At 43.7% G+C, this 17,287-nt stretch overlaps 1 protein-coding gene across 1 annotated transcript in view; it reads left to right on the top strand.

Annotated features, from left to right (window-relative positions):
* Nucleotides 1-1,612: 1,612 nt before the first annotated feature.
* Nucleotides 1,613-17,287, top strand: part of FAM189A1 (family with sequence similarity 189 member A1) — a 440,241-nt gene continuing 424,566 nt past the window's right edge. The window contains exon 1 of the mRNA XM_034784922.1: nucleotides 1,613-2,581. Coding sequence (XP_034640813.1) covers nucleotides 2,339-2,581 — 243 coding nt within the window. The 5' untranslated portion in view covers nucleotides 1,613-2,338. The remainder of the gene's footprint in view (nucleotides 2,582-17,287) is intronic.

Raw genomic sequence — 17,287 nt, 5'->3', positions numbered from 1 at the left:
ATTGCACAACTTTAAACGAGCATGTTCTCTAATTGATCAGCAACGTAACAATGTTAACCGGGAGGACTTTAAGTGAGGAGTTACTGTACAAGATGGTACAATCCTCTTTGGGTAATGTGCTGTCAAATGTCTTAACAAATACATACTCCAGCATTTTCTCGCATAGCACATGCAGATTGAATATTTGCTCCTCTATACCCCTTTTTGGTCTAAAATGGGCTTGTTCTTTAGCCAGAAAGTTCTCTATATTGCGCACAATCTTCTTCAGGATAACGCACAACGGTGTTTTGGTTGTATGTCAATGAAGAGATTGGTAATTTCCACATATAGCTGGGTTCCTCTGTTTATTAATAGGAACCATCAGGAATTGTGTCTTGGGCTATCTTTCAGACTTTCAAATCACAGTGACAAGCTTATGTTATGGGCTAATGAGTATCGCTCCACCACCTTCAATCGGTTCTGCTTGGTGGTTCTCCACTGCTTTTCAGTGTCTGCACCACATTCTCAACTTCTCAGCAGAAAGCAGGTGTAATAGATACTTCAGATTGGCAGAGTCTACACTGGGCTCCCCGTGTTGCTAACACCAGTTAATCTTAACTGGTCTCATCAATGATGGGAAAATTTTCACATATATGCATAAGTGCCGGGAGTGCTGTTGTACCCCCTGGCTTGAAGTGGTTTTCATAATATTCAGGGTTTACCGTTTGGTTCAATGGCTCTGAGCACCCCTACTATACAAATTGTTGCGGCAGCCCTGCAAATATGCCTAGCAGATAGGGCTCATGGAGGTGGCAGCTTTGATAACAATTCATACACCACTCTTGCTTTTAGCCACTACAACCTGAAGCTTAGCACCATCAACTTAAATTGTAGACAGTTAAGACAATGAGCCCCAAGTATTTTCAGGCACCTTGCCTACTAATTTTGTAGGGTTTTGTGTAACTTTTTTTTTTTTTTAAGTAGTATTCTCCTCTGTTGCTGTATGAAAGACCATGGCAGACAACAGCTTAAACAGGCTGGACATAGTGCTACCAAATGCACAAAGTAAACAAATTGGAGAGAGATTGTCCTCTAATCCGTTTTACTGTAGTTAAAAGAATTGTAGGCGTTACATCTAACAACTGCATATAGTGGAGATTTTTTTTTAAACTGTGAGATTTTAAGAGGACAGTCTATTTAAAGATACTGCTCGGCAGCTGTCCTAGGTCTCCTCCTGAATCTGACTCTTTCCCCACCCTCGTCCCTGGCCTGCTATGGGAAACCCCAACGAGGGCTTCCATTACTCTCCCCACTTCCAGTAGAGTTTCTTTCCTCTGCACCCGGCCGTCTCCCCGGGGGCGCTCTGTCCTCCCGCAAGGTGGATGGGTGTCATTCCCCCACCCTCCTCCAGGCCTGTGTCTGTGATGCCTGCAGCCAGCTCCATCCCATGTGGCTCCTCTGCCGCACTGTCGCTTTCCCCCGCCTCCTCCGCCCCTGGTGCTGCTGCCTCCCTTGTTTGTTCGCCTCGCACAAGCCGCTCTCCCTCCGGAGCCGGCGGCGGCTGTTCCTCCTGCCGCTGCCTCCACCCGCCATTGGCCGTAAACACCCCCCCCCCCCGCCCAATCTTCCCTCCGCTGCCAAGCGGGGAAGAAGCAGGGCTCTGCTGCCCCTGTGCGTGCGCCCCAGAGCAACTTGCAGCCGCGGGGCTCCGAACCAGAATCCGCGCGGGTCCTGCATGCACCTGAGCCGGCCGCAGGCGCAGCGGCGCGCACGGCCAGCTCAGCAGCCGGGGGCGCGTGTGTGGCAGGATCCGAAGAGGCGGCGGCGGCGGCAGCAGCTGCCTGAGCGTGCGGGCGGCGGGGGAGCGCTAGTCCGACTCGCATGCACTGGCCATGCCGGCTGGCTGTGCAGCCTGGCCGGGGCGGGGAGCGCTGATCCCCTCGGCTGCGCCCTGACTCTGCAGCGGCGGAAGAGAGGGAGCTGTTGCCTTTTGCGAGGTATGGGCTGCTGCTGTTCAGCTGGAGGCTCGCGTCTCCTGCGGGCCGTACAGCCCCTGTGTGGAGTCGGCTCCGGCTGCGCTGCGGGGCATGAGCAGGGGCTTGCCTGAGCGCGCAACTTATCCCGGACTCTGTACTGAGTTGCCCAGCAAAGTGCGTCCTCTCCTGGGAGCGCTGCAGAGAGACCGGCCTGGCCGCTGCCTCCGGCCCTGCCGGGGATGCGCTCTGCGGAGAGCACCGCTGGCCAACGGGCAGCCCCCGAGCACCTGGAGACCCTGTGAGCGGGGCCGCTGCCCTCTTGCTGCCTCCGCCTTTGCTGCGTCCTGCTTTTCCCAGCAACGGTCTCTGGTGCCCTGTGCAGGATGCCGCTTGCCGGGGGCAGCGCGCTGCAGCCCCCTGGAGGGGCTCGCTCGCTCAGCCCCGCCGCCCTGTCCCGCAGTTTGTCCCGCCTGCGCGAGTATCGGACCCGCTCCCGGATCATGCTGTCCCTGGGGGTCACCCAGATGGTGCTCGGATGCCTCATCGTGGCCGTCAGCTTCGCTGCCCTGGCTCTCACCACCTCGGCCAGGGTCCGGCACTCCTGTCCCTTCTGGGCCGGCTTCTCGGTAAGTGCCGCCGGCACAATGCGATGGGGCAGCCGCTTGGCCTCCCGCTCCCAAGTGTGGCTTTCGAAAAGTTACTGCCCCGTCTGCAGCGGGAAGAGAGGGAGGTGCCCCCTCCAGGGACAGGGTAAGGGCAAAGGGCGTTATTTTCCTCTCCCCTCCAACGTTAGCAAGTGAGAGAAATGTACAAAGTTTGCTGCATATCAATGAGGTATAAACGCCCTGCAAATTAAATGGGAGTGTGTGTGTGTCGGGGGAGGAGGGGTAGCTGTGTTTTTGCCTCCTTTGGGGATTAATATGGTGCAGGTTTGTGAGTGGGCATCTCTCCATTTTCCCGCCCTCCATCCTTGCCCACGATTACCCTCATACCTGCTTCAGGAGATTCTATTGCCGAGAAGATAATTTGCCTTTGGGATGCACCAGATTGCACCAAATGGCAAGTACTTTCGGAAAATGTCATGAGGGAAGATAGCCTTATCGACCCACCCATTGGTAAATTATGTGATTTATATTTTGCACATATAAAATACATTATTTGGCCTGAAATTAATTTTATAAAGTATTTGGGGATTGTTTGTTTTTTATTTTAAAATATTGGGGGGTTGAAAAAGTACTTGGAAAAGAATGGATCTTGCCACTTTAATTGTAGAGTGAATGGATTGACTCCATAATACTCAGTGTCAAAAAGGATAAACATGATAAAATATTCAAATGATAGAAGTGTTACTTTCACATACAATCTCAATCCAGCTATCTACACCTTTGTGTTTGAGGAGTTGCTGTAAGGGACATGGGATCAGACAAGAACTTCAAGTAAAGGAAAAGCAGCCTCTTATGAATGCTTTACTTCTTTCCGTAGATGACAGAAAGAGCCAGGCGCTTCCTTTATAAGCAGGTTTCCTATTCTGATTTGCTGTGACAATTACGTTTCCTCTTCTCCTCTTTACTTCCCCTTCCCACTTTTCTTATGCTGTACTCATTGGGTTAGATATGACATGATGTGACCATACTTATCAGTGAGACCATCAAAAAAGTCTGGTCTTGCTTCTATTGAAGTCAATAGTAAAAGAAAAGGATGGGAGCGCTAAATTGTTCTGAACCTTCCTGTAAACACAGTTTTTTTTGTTGTTTTAGGTATCACACAAATTCCTAGTTATCCCTGTGTTGTTATTGGGTTCAGTTTTTATGTAACTACTCTGGAATAATTTTGACTTCTAACCTGAAGAACTCTGTTTTTAGAGCCCACTGGATCCACAGTTATGAGCTGATGTCTCTCAAGTTCTTGGCACAGGTTTTATGCATGAATGAAAATGTAACTACCAGAAACAGGTTGTGTTGGAGGTAATAAAATGAAATTAGAACAGCAGGAACAGATTTTAATGTACACATGTAATACACAAACCCTCACAGTTGCAGAAAGCAACTGCACTGCTCCACTGGGGAATGTAATATATGCTGTTGTGTTGCTTTAGCTTGGCTGAATGTGGCGGTTTCACAGAAGTTCACTAAAACACATTACTAACTCGCTAGAAGGCTATAGGTCTCTAAGTAAGGTCAGACCTGGCAAAGTAGTTCATTCACCCTACATATTCAGAATATTTTGTGCAAGGAGGTGTTTAAATGATTCTGCTGACTAAGTATCCTTTTTACTATTGTCAGTTTTATCTCCATCATGCTATGTTAGGATGTTTAAAAATTAAAATTGCTGGACGTTTTTGATCTGGGCAGCTAGCCTAAATCTGTACTTTGTGTCTGCATTTCTAGTATTAAAATTGGGACAGTGAAAATTCCTTTCATTAAGAGCAAAACAGGAATACTCAAATCAGTGGCGAAACCAAAGGTTACCAGGGCATTAATTTCACTGAGCCAGACTCTCAGTCTTGCTTCATTTAATTTAATAGGTTGTTGGTTCCAAGGTGTTTTTAACACTTTTTAATAATGTTTAATAAACCAGAGTATTTGCAGCTTTGAAGTATTTGTTCAGAAAACAAACTGATATTTGGTTCAGACCCAAGTCAACCTCTGTAAATATCTGGCAGAAGTGGCACATTTTCAAAATGGTCATGCTCAAACCAAATTATTTACTTAAAGTGTTTTCTTATTCAATCAAGCTCCTTGGCAGGGGAGAAAAAGCTTTGGATTCTGCAGCATTGTAGAACCTTTTCTTGTATTTTTTCCCTTGCATTATTTGGTAGCTGAGTCTGTAGTTTTGAAAAGAAACATCATTTTGCAATGGTCACCTGGATTTTATAGTCATCACACTGCTGTCTTTGAGACTGAGCTTAGGCAAACTCAAGTATTGCAGTCAATGGAGATGTCACAATTCATAATGATGAGATGTTAATTTCATGTCTTCTGGCCACTTAAATAGTAATGTGCTCTTAAGACAAGACAGCTGTGTCAGGTTTGGAAGGTATGCAACTTGTCCGTGTATTCCAGTAAATAATTGGTGCATCTAACCTTTTATCTAGGTTTAAGGAGTATCACTTCCATTAATGTGAAGTTTAGTCAGTCAGTACAAAACAAATAACTTTTAAACATAAAATTTATTTTATTTTTTTAAATGATTTTTTTTTCAGATCTCTTCCTCTTATTTTGCAGGACACACAAGATGTGTTACTGTTACAATAGTTATGGGCAGCGGCCAAGTGTTGGCTGACACCCTAGTGCTATTATATGTATTGATGTATTTGAAATTTCAGTACATGAGTGTGGTTCTTTCTGTGTCATAACTTAGAATCTGCTTTTAGGACACCTCTAGAACCACTTTTCCATGGCATAATGGTATATGCAAACAGTACCATAGTAGGATATTAATGCAATGACATTGCTGTGGGTCACCAGTGATAATCAGTGCCATGTCAATTGTTTCTAGTGGGATGTGCTACAGTTCTTTTACTAGGGCCTGGTCTATACTACAGAGTTAGGTCGAAGGAAGCCGCCTTAAGTCGACCTGTTAATGTATGTTTCTACGCTACCGGGTCCTTTACGCCAACTTAAGTCGCCTCTAATGTCAACTTCTGTCAGCTCTGCAAGAGGCATAGCACTTAACTCGATTTTCGTGGGTGGTCTGCGAGGAAGTGCAGATGCAGCAGTGTAATTCAACTTAATTGGCCTCCAGGTGGTGTCCCACAATGCTCATCTGTGACCGTTCTGGAGATCATTCTCAACTCTGCTGCACTGCAGCCAGATACACAGGAAACAGCCCCTCCCCTTCTAAATCCCCGGGAATTTTTGATTTCCCATTTCCTTTTTGATCAACATTGGGAGCGTGCCAGTTTGAGCATAGCTGATCATGGAGACTACATGCCCCAAATGTGCTCCAGCCTGGTCTGCAGAGGAGGTGGTGGATCTCATCGCTGTGTGGGGAGAAGAGTTTGTGCAGACAGAGCTTCGAACCAGCAGAAGTAATGCAGACCTCTGTGCAAAGATCGCTTGTGGAATGGGGAAGAAAGGCTACATGAGAAACACACAGCAGTACCGTTTGTAAATAAAAGAACTTCACCAAGCATACCAGAAGGCAAGGGAGGTGAACAGTCGTTCTGCTGCTGAACCCGACACGTCCTGGTTCTACAACGAGCTGCGTGAGATTCTCAGGGGTGACCCTACCAGTACCCCCACAAGCAACGTGGACACCTCACAGGTATGTTAGTCTAGGGACAAGAGGGAGGATGATATGGTGGATGATAATGAGGAGGAGAATGGGAGACAGGCGAGTGGTGGATCCATTCTCCCTGAGAGCCAGGAAATATTTTTAACCCTGGAGTCCTGTTGGTTGCAGGACATCACGGCGGCCAACCGTGATGCCAGGAAGGCTCCTCTGGTGAGTATACAGTTACAATCAAAAGCCAGTTAAACTTTAGCGGGCACACACATTCAGTGCTATTGCATACTTATTGTGAAGAAAAAGCGAGATGCTGTGGTTCTCTGCGTACAAGAGGCCACTCCAGCTACGCAGACAGTGGCCCCCCGAAAAGACTTTTTATGTGGACTGGGATAGGCCAAGAATCCTCCATGGATATCTCTAGGAAACTTTCATGGAGGTACTCTGTAATCCTTTGCAGAAGGTTTCTGAGCAGGGCAGTCTTATTTCTTCCACCAGGGTAGGACACTTTCCCATGCAACTCCTGAATTAATTCTGCTGGCATCATTGTGGTACACAGCATAGCAGCATAAGGACCAGGTCTATACCCAGATGCTTGTAGCATCTCCTTCCTTTCCGCCTCTGTTACCCTCAGGAGACTGATATCACGTAGGGTCGCCTAGAGGAAATGGGTGAAGTTCTAATTAAAAGTGTTCTTACAAGAAGAAAAGAAAAAAAGAGCATGTAGACCTCTCCCCCCACCACATTCCGGATTGCCAAACCACGCGGCTTCTAATGTGCCTGTACTGTGCTCAGCATGAGTCGGCAAGTAGTTTAAGTGGCTGATAAGGGACTGGGGGCCCATGAGTGAGATTTCTCAATTTGGGAGTGAAATAAACAGCTCCCTCCACCATTCATAAACAGCTTCCCGTGGTGCAATGGGGAGGGACGACTGTTCGACTAGCTACCTCTGCTCCTGACATGAGTCTTCCATAAACTTCATTAAAACTGGGGTCACCTATGACTCGGGAGAGTGTATGGGCAGGAAGGTAACTCACCATGGCTGGAACAGCAAAATGGCACAGTGAATGGTTACGGATTCTGATTGTTATGGCTTGCACCTAGTGTAATAAGATTTTTTTTATTATTTATTTATGAAAATGGCCTTGCTATGGAAAAATTTTATGCATGTACAATGGTCCCTTTCCTTTTTCCCATGACTGACAGCTGGAAATGTGTCCTTCGGCATGTCATCAATACCTGAAAGCAGACTTTCACTGACTAGAAGGAGGAGAAAGAGAATGCGGGAGGACATGTTCACCGAGATAATGAACGCCTCCAGGACAGCTGACATGAAGCTGAGAGTGTGGCGGATTTCACTTTCTGAGAAGTTGGACATGGAGAGCAGACAAGCTTCCCATGAGTATGAGTGTGTGGTGCTGGATGAGATGCTTCGGATTATGAGGGACCAATCGGACATGTTGAGGCATCTGGTTGAACTGCAAGAACAGAAGCAGAAGGGTAGAGTCCCTCTGCAGAGCCTGGTAGACAGCCAGCCAGCATCGCCTGGCTCAGAATTGCCCTCCCCTAAACATTCCATGAGGTGTGGGAGACAAGTCCATTATCCCTTTCACTTAACTCAGGGGGAGGGTACAAGGAACAGAAGGTGCCCATTCACAGACCACAGCTGAAAATGTTTCTCCTGTTCCAACTTCACAACCCCTTTTCCCCAAGGATAACTTTTTTTCTATTCTCCCTCTTTACTTATGTTTGTTAAATGAAGTAAATGGATTTGACAAATAAACGTTCTTAAATATTGAGTAGAAGCAGTGGGCTTGGGTGGGGGTTGGCTTTACAGGGACAGTGATACAAGCCAGGTGAAGCTTTGGGAAAGCACAGTGCAGACAAGCAGCTCACATTACTGTGACTCATTATTGAAACGGCTTTTCAAAGCCTCAGGAATACGCAATGCCCCTTGCTGTGCTCTTATTTCCCTGGTGTCTGGCTGCTCAAAATGGCTGCCATGCGATCTGCCTCGGCTGCCCGCCCCTGCAGAAAATTTTCTCACTTTTTTTTCACGGATATTATGGAGCACACAGCAGGCAGCTATAACCAGGGGGATGCTCTCTTAACTAGGGTCCAACCTTGTTAGTAGACTTCTCCAGCACCCTTTCAAATGACCAAAGGCTCATTCAATCACCATTCTGCACTTGCTGAGCCTATAGTTGAACCGTTCCTTACTGCTGTCCAGACAACCGGTGAATGGCTTCATGAGCCATGGGAGCAAGGGGTAGGTTGGATCCCCCAGGATAATTATAGGCATCTCAACGTCATCAATGTTCATTTTGTGGTCTGGAAAGAAAGTCCCGGATTGCAGCTTTATGAGCAGACCCGAATTCCTAAAGATGTGCGCATCATGAACCTTTCCCGACCGTCCTACATTGATGTCTGTGAAACACCCCCTGTGATCCACCAGCGCTTGCAACACCATTGAAAAGTATCCCTTTCGCTTTATGTACTCTTTGGCAAGGTGGTCTGGTGCCAAGATGGGGATGTGTGTGCCATCTTTCGCCCCATCGCAGCAAAACCATCCACAATGTCCTGCACATTTCCCAGACTTACTACCCTTCGTAGCAGAAGTCGATTAATGGCCCTGCATACTTGGAGCACAGCAGCTCCCACAGTTGATTTACCTACTCCAAATTGATTCCCCACTTACTGGTAATTGTCTGGTGTTGCAAGCTTTCAAATAGCGATCACCACTTGCTTCTCCACTGTCAAAGCAGCTCTTGTTTTTGTGTTGCTGAACTGCAGGGCCGGGGAAAGCTCTGCACAAAGTTCCTGGAAGGTAGTCTTCCACATTCAAAAGTTCTGCAGCCACTGCTAGTCATCCAATACCCGCAAAATGATGTGGTCCCACCAGTCAGTGCTTGTTTCATGGGACCAGAAATGGCGCTCAGCAGAGTGCAGCTGCTCTGTGACTGCTAGCAGCAACTGTGATTTTTTTTTTCCAATGGCTTGCAGCAGGGCTGCTTGCAGGACATCGTTATATTCCGCGCAGTGGACCCTGCTTCGGCTCTGGAAATACTGCAGGAGAAGGTGCAAGATGTTTGAGATGCTCACCGCAAGAGTGCACAACTGAGCAGGCTCCATGCCTGTGAGGTTATGGAGTACGTGTGGCGGTTTTAAGGCACAAAAACAACTGGGTTGTTTGCCATTTATATGAGGGAGGGAGGACAGTGCATCATGGGATGCTGACGCAATGTTCCCATTCTTCCCTGCGATAATGTTTTGGGCCCATGAGGTATTGTACAAACTTCCCAAAAGTTTGGGATAGCTACCCACGATTCATTGCTTTTTGAATCGATGCAGGCACTGCTAGTGAGAACACACTCCATCGAGACAATGACTCTCTGGTGTGGCTACGCACAATCGACTAATTCGGAGGCTCGAGGTCGAATTAGATAAAGTTGACTTAATTTTGTAGTGTAAACACTATATCTGTTTAAAACATTACCAAGAAAGGTTATCAAATACTAGCAGGGGGCGTTAATACTGCTTGGAAAGCATCAGACTTGGAGAACTTCTTATGTAGAGTGTTTGTGGGGTTTGTGCAGAGGTGCTTTTAGGGGGTCCCATGGAACAGGAGCATGCTACAAAGCCACCTCCTCCCACCTGTGGTTTTGGGGCCTATTTACCCTTTTTCCTTTACTTTGCTACACTCCATGCCATGTACCACGTGGAAGAAACATGTTTGCTGCTAGTCTGGTTAAACCATACCGTGTACAGGGCCAGCATGATTAACGCTTGCTCACCATATATAATGTACAAGGGAGCATGGATTTTTATGAACCAGTAGAAGACACAAAATATGAGATAATGTACTGCACAGCTATGATAGTGTTAGGAAAACATTGGCTGTCATAGTTATTGCAGATGGGTAAAATGGGTATTGAATTTAAATTCATCTGTTCCTACAGAATGAGAGAAGCATGTTTTGTTTCTTCAATAAAGCTTTTATTTTTTATTTATTGCACTTCTGCTTTACTGAGCGAGTCTCCAGAAGGGATTGAAAATAAACTCAATCATCCTTTTGACAAAGCTTATCCCTAGATCAGTGGTTGCCAAACTTGTTCTGCCACTTGTGCAGGGAAAGCCCCTGGCGGGCTGGGCCGGTTTGTGTACCTGCCACATCTGCAGGTTCGGCTGATCGCGGCTCCCACTGGTCTCGGTTCGCTGCTCCAGATCAATGGGAGCTGCTGGAAGTGGCGTGGGCCAAGGGACATACTGGCCGCTGCTTCCAGCAGCTCCCATTGGCCTGGAGCAGCAAACCGTGGCCACTGGGAGCTGCGATCGGCTGAACCTGCGGATGTGAAAGGTACACAAACCGGCCCGGCCTGCCAGGGGCTTTCCCTGCACAAGTGGCAGAACAAGTTTGGGAACCACTGTCCTAGATGTTAAATAGTTAACTGTTAATCAAGCAGTTTTCTTATGTGGTTAATTTCAAAGAGTCCCGGGCACTTAAAAATAGCCACATGTACAGCCTCATCCAATATTCTTCCAAGATATTTATAGTATTTTCAGCAGAAGTCAGATATAGCATTGCAACTGGAAAACTACCCTGCCAAAGAGTGAAATTTTTCTGCTTGCCTCTTAAAAATATTCTTAGAGAAGCAGCTGGGTAAAGATGTGAGAGAAATAACTCAAATATTCTTTAAAACTTCATTTTCTACCAAAATCAGTCACAAATATAAACTACCAACAAACAAAAGTTCTCTACACTAAAACCAAGGTAGTTATTTCTCTAGCCCTTAATAACCCTTCCTTGATGGTCAAGCTCCTGTTTTAGAATTCTTATTGGACTACTTACCCTTTTGTAAGGAAAATACATCAGATATGGGTGTTGATGGAAAGTATCAACAAAAAGTACTCCCTAGAATTCAGTCTCCCTGAATCTTGGGGAATAGTACACTGAGTCTCCTCTGATTGAGTACATGCTGATACTCAGGAGCAGTCCAGTATTTTATACACAGAGATACTGAGTCATCACTTTTAAAATAGCTACAGGGCAAGAGGAAGTAACTTCCATATTTCTTGTTTCCTTAGAAAAACATAACAATTCATTTTATCTTTGCTGGATTTGGAAGAACTCTCTGGCAGAGCTAAACTTCAAATGAAATGAGTAGCTGAATACCAAGTTATTATTTTGCATTCCTCAGGGAACTAATAATACATTTTAAAGGGTTTTTTTCACTAACTTTTCTTTTTCAAAGATTTAGCTGCACTGTCGGTTTGTCATAGGGAAATTACAGAGACAAGGTGGATGAGGTAAATTGGATCAACTTTTGTTGGTAGAAGAGACAAACTTTTGAGGTACACATAGCTCTTCTTCAGGTCTGGGAAAGGTACTCAGACTGTCACAGTTAACTGGCCACTTCACCTTGAATGGTGTCTTACAGTTTGTGTTAGCTACTTGCGTTAAACAATCTATTCTACGTTGTATTTAGCTGTGACACTCTGAATATCTTTCTCAGATCTGAGGAAAGAGCACTGCGTAGCTCAAAAGCTTTTCTCTTTCACTAGCAGAAGTTGGTCCAATAAAAATATTACTTCACCCACTTTGTCTTTCTAATATTCTGGGACCAACCCGGCTATAACAACACTGCAAAGAACAATAGGGAAATCATGTTAGTTTTAGCCACAAGAAATGCAGAAGATGACTACCATAGTCCTATGCTTTGTGAGATTGGTTAATGAAGTCCAGAGCTACGGGTAGGATGCAAGAACTTGCTAAGCATCTTCTAATCGCTTTAGAAAACCATGTCTTTAATTAATTGGGGCAAATCACTTCCCAACATTTGGAAAGTTTTGTTTGAGAATGTAATATATACTTTCTTTTTTGATTCCTGTTCAGCTCAGCAGTGAGAATTGGGTCCAAATGAAGTCTTTCCATTAATTTCTGATGTGTATGAGCTTTATGGCTTCATTCATCATTAAATCTTTTTATTCTTTGTCATTCTTCACCATGTCTATCCAACACATCCTCAGTGTACCCCTGTTTCCTTGCACTCTGGAATGCATTGCCATGTGTGGTATCCTTTTCAGGTCCATTCTTGCCACGTGTCCAAACGATCGCAGCCATCTTTCTTGAATCTGCTGCAACAGCATTATTATTGTCCTAGCCATTTTCTTATCACTTCATTTTTCATTTTCTTCCTTCTTGAAACTCTCAGTATTCCCTTCAGCTAGTTAATTTCTGCAGTCAATATCTTTTGTTTGTTGGCTTTCCTCATACTCCACCATTCTGACTCGCATAACAGTATTGGCATGACAATTGTTTTATATACACTGATTTTAATTTTTATCGAAATGTCTTTAGCCTTCCAGATCTTGCAGAGTTTTCTGAATGCTGTAGCGGCTAGTCTGATTCTTCTTTTTATGTCATTTTCACAAATCCCATTCTTCAATACTAGCCTTCCACATTACCTTTTCATTTTCCTCCACAATGGCTCAATGAATGCTTTTCCTCTGTAGTTTTGACACTCACTCTTCTCTCCATTTTTATAGGTTGGCACTATTATTGCTTTCCCCCATTCATTCACCACTTGCTCTTGTTTGTGATCCTTGTTGAATAGCTTGTGAATCAGCTTTACCATGTGTTCCTCACCTGCTTGCAGCAGCTCTGCAGTTGTGTTGTCACTTCCTAGTGCCTTTTTTCTTTTTCAAACTTGCTATCAAGTTTCTCTGAGGAATTCAGACCTCATTTCAAGATTATGCCAAATAGTTAAGATGAGGCAATATAAGTTTAGAAATAGAGTGAGAGGGAGGAAAGGGCACAAGTGTAACTGGACTGTATGGGCAGGTAATGACAATATTTTTACTTAGAAGAAAATTCTTGAAGGATTTTCACAACCTGCAAGTAATGAAAATTCAAGCCGTTTGTTTGAACTGCAGTCTCTTTCATAAACTTCACATTCATATTTTTGATCTGATAGTTAGACGACTGTTAACAACAGTAAATTGTTTTAGCATTATACCACAACTGGCAGTAACTTCTCTTCTATCACTGTTCCAGGGCTCTCAAAACATCTCTGGGTCCACAGCATTGCAAAAGTATATGTCACCAGTGACTGTGTGTGTTTCCACATTTATTAATTGTGTCAGAAAGGCACTGTAAGATTGAGCCTCATTAATTCTCTCAGCAGGGAAAAGTGAACACTTTTAAAAATACAAAGTATATGAACATAAGGACCTTATTTGTATTTCTAATAACAGGAAGAACCCATCACTGGTTGGATGATGATCAAGGGGGCTGTCAAATGACTGTCAAAATTAGGCTACCCCAGTAAACCACTGAAATACTGAAACACATCAGAAAATGTCAACATTGAAGTTCTACGAGAGACTCTATAAGCTTAGGGGTGGCTGATGTTTGAGAAAATATTTATTCTCCACTCTCTGTCCTTCAAAATCCAAAACATTGTGGATGATTGGTTTGTATATATGATGCAATAACTGCAAACAGTGCTTTGTAACTCATAGAATATGTCCAACAAAAAACAGATTGGCTATTAGGCTCTGGCTTTCTGGTGATGTACAGTAATTGTAAATACTGCTTAATTAGGTGGTTAAACTAGGTTTATGGCCACTTTGTGTCAATAGAGTGGCACTGGATCTACTGGTGAATCTGGCCCAGAATGTCTTCCTCAAACAGTTTAAAATGTATTTGGTGACCATATTTAGTATATTATTTAATTCTTAATTCCTGAGTATGATGATAACTACATTTATGGAACTATAAGAGTGGTGTCTGCTCTCACAATCGTTTCTTGAAATTATTTAGAAATAGGCAGTTACAGATATAATATTCCCTTCCTCTCAGATCCCAGCATCCCCAGAAAATCACCAGTCTCATAGATGGGGCTTCTCTATTACTGAAAGGGCATGAATGAAACTGCCAAGTAACACTGCTCTACAGCCAAAATGCTTCTGAAATAAATGTAGTCAAACTTTACTAATTCTGGGTCCCTGAGAACGAAAATGATGCTTAAAATTGTTGATTGGCTCTAGTTTTCAAGATATGCTATTGGGTCAGTATATACGACCCTTGACTTGGGAATGGCGGAGGATAAGTGAGTTATAAAGGGAAGGGATCTCAATTTAAATCAGAAATGACTAAACTACATCTTTGACTGGATCTATGAATAAATCTCTGACTGGGTTTGGACAGTACTTGCTTTTTAGGCAAAACAATGAATGATGCAATCTGAAGCTGGTATTGCATCATACATGATCTGAATTGCATCTTGTTATTCCTAGAAGTTATGGATGATGCAATCATAACGAAGCTTACATCACTCTGCTGAACAAATTGCCCTATATCAGCTCTAGAAATCATGCAGTGTCGTGCTCTCTTATTTGTCAGTGTTTGATTTTGCAAAGGGACACATTTCTGTTTAGCCAAAGTGAGCAGAGATGCCTGGTACTTGTGTGAACAGTGCAGATAACTTCTGCCATGTTTGTGGTGAAGTGACTTTTACATCACAAAAACGCAGTATAACCACTATGGTTAAGAAAGCCTATCACCTTTATTTTGGCTGCAAAATTGGAGATCAGGACAAGAGGTGGGCCCCACACATATGCTGCAACACTTGTGCAACAAATCTTCGTCAGTGGTTGAACAGGAAAAGGAAATCTCTGCCTTTTGCAGTGCCAATGATTTGGAGAGAGCCAACAGTTCATACCAGCAATTGTTACTTCTGCATGGTGCCTCCAGTTGGGAAAGGTGTGTCAAAGAAGAAAAAGTGGACTGTGCATTATCCAAACATTCCATCAGCTATACGCCCAGTACCCCATGGAGAAGGACTGCCAGTTCCTGATGCACCAGAATTATTCTCACTTGAATCAGACGAGGAAGAGGATGAAACTTCTTGTCCTGAATCATCAATGTCACAGGACCCACATTTTCTCCCATTCTCCTCCTCTGAACCACACCTCATAACACAAGGTGAACTAAATGACCTTGTCAGGGATTTCGAACTACCCAAGAGTAAGGCAGAGCTGTTGGGCTCCAGACTACAGCAGTGGAATCTCCTGGCAGGTGATGTTAGGGTTTCCATGTTCCGTGACCGTCACAAGGATCTTGTTCCATTCTTCTTCATGGAAGGTGATCTTGTAGCCTACAACAACATCGATGGTGATGGCAGCCCTCAGCATCGTTCATGATCCAGATGAGTGGAGACTGTTCATTGATTCATCGAAGACGAGTCTTAAAGCTGTTTTACTGCATAATGGCAATGTTTTGCCATCAGTTCCAGTTGGTCATGCAGTCCATATGAAGGAAACCTATGACAACATGAAACAACTTTTGAGGTGCATAAACTATGACCAACATCAGTGGCAACTTTGTGGCGATTTGAAGGTTGTTGCTCTCTTGCTTGGTCTGCAGACTGGATACACAAAGTACTGTTGTTTTCTCTGTGAATGGGATAGTCGTGCAAGAGATTCCCACTAAATCAAGAAAGATTGGTCACTCCTACAGTCATTAGAGCCTGGGAGGAAAAGTATTCAGCATCCACCACTTGTTGAATCAAGGAAGATTTTGTTACCACCCTTACACATCAAGCTGGGTCTGATGAAGAACTTTGTCAAGGCCATTGACAAAACACAAGCAGCTTTCAAGTACCTCCGTGGAAAATTTCCAAGGTTAAGTGAAGCTAAGATAAAGAAAGGTGTCTTTGTTGGTCCTCAGATTCGTGAACTTCTTCGAGATGATGCATTTGACCATGCACTGCGTGGCAAGGAAAAGACGGCATGGAAAGCCTTCCAGTTAGTGGCAATAAATTTTCGCAGAAACAAGAAGACAGACAACTACAGGTTATTGGTGGAAAACCTCCTCAAGGCATTCAAAAGCCTTGGTTGCAACATGTCACTAAAGATACATTTTTTGCACTCTCATCTAGATTTTTTTTCCACCGAACTGCGGAGCAGTGAACGACGAGCACGGCGAGCGATTTCACCAGGACATTGCAACAATGGAGAAATACTATCAGGGCAAATGGAGCCCATCAATGCTTGCAGACTATTGCTGAACAGTGACAAGAGATGCTCCATTTAATGAATACAAGAGACAAGCCAAGAAGCGCCGAGTAGACACTGAATAGGACTAAACTATGTACATAATAGTTTTTTGCCTTTTGTTTCATAATACATTTCATTTATATAACTGTTTTGCTGATTTTTAAAGTGTTACATAAACAGGACAGGTGAAATATTATCATATAAAGCAACCATAAACACATGAAAAGATCTAGGTTTACAATTTATGATTAAAACTCTACTATCTACACAATATACATAGACATAAAATGTAAAAACTTAAATATCTTAGAAACAGTAGCCAATCAGTTGTTTTAATTGTCATATTTGAATTCAGCACATCAAAATACATAATAAATAGCACATTTTATCTCTGAAGGAGACGACATCTCAAAAATTGTAGACCAGTGTAATTAATCAGATTATTATGATGTGGTCTTTATTTTTTTCATATTCAGGATGCTCAAGTTATATTTGTAGTTTCAGTATTTCTGGTTAGAAAAATAGGCAAATTACAGGCTGTAGTTTTTTTCACTTCAGTATACGTATTTGAGTACAACGTTATGCTTGAGAGCCAGCACAGCTCCAGAATTTCTCCTAAAATGTGGTCTCTTCTTTCTTTTTGAATCCATCCTTAACTCTGCTGGTTTTTGACCTTATCCCATTTTGAAAGTAGATAGAATATACTCGCTTAAATGCAACCTTGATATCATGAGAACCTTGAAGATATTGTATATTCAGAGAGTTAAAAGCTGTTTTTATACTGTTCAGAAATAGGTATAAGGTGTAATAAATTTGTAAGGGAGGTTGTCAAGGTGACTCATGCAAACAGTCCCCCCAATGCAAGGTCAGGCAAGATGTACAACACAGAGAAAATGTTATTGTATTGAAGAGACAAGCGTTATAGTGACAGAAACTTGTTGGGCAGATTTCTGGAGCACTCTATATTCTATAATGGCATTATTATAAAATAGATTTGATTCTAACAGCTGACGCATTATTGGAGAGAAGGAATCTCTATGTATGTA

This window comes from Trachemys scripta, chromosome 10, assembly GCF_013100865.1.
Source record: "Trachemys scripta elegans isolate TJP31775 chromosome 10, CAS_Tse_1.0, whole genome shotgun sequence".
NCBI lineage: Eukaryota > Metazoa > Chordata > Testudines > Emydidae > Trachemys > Trachemys scripta.
Note: the sequence above shows the minus strand (reverse complement) of the source record. Positions and strands in the feature narration are given on the sequence as shown.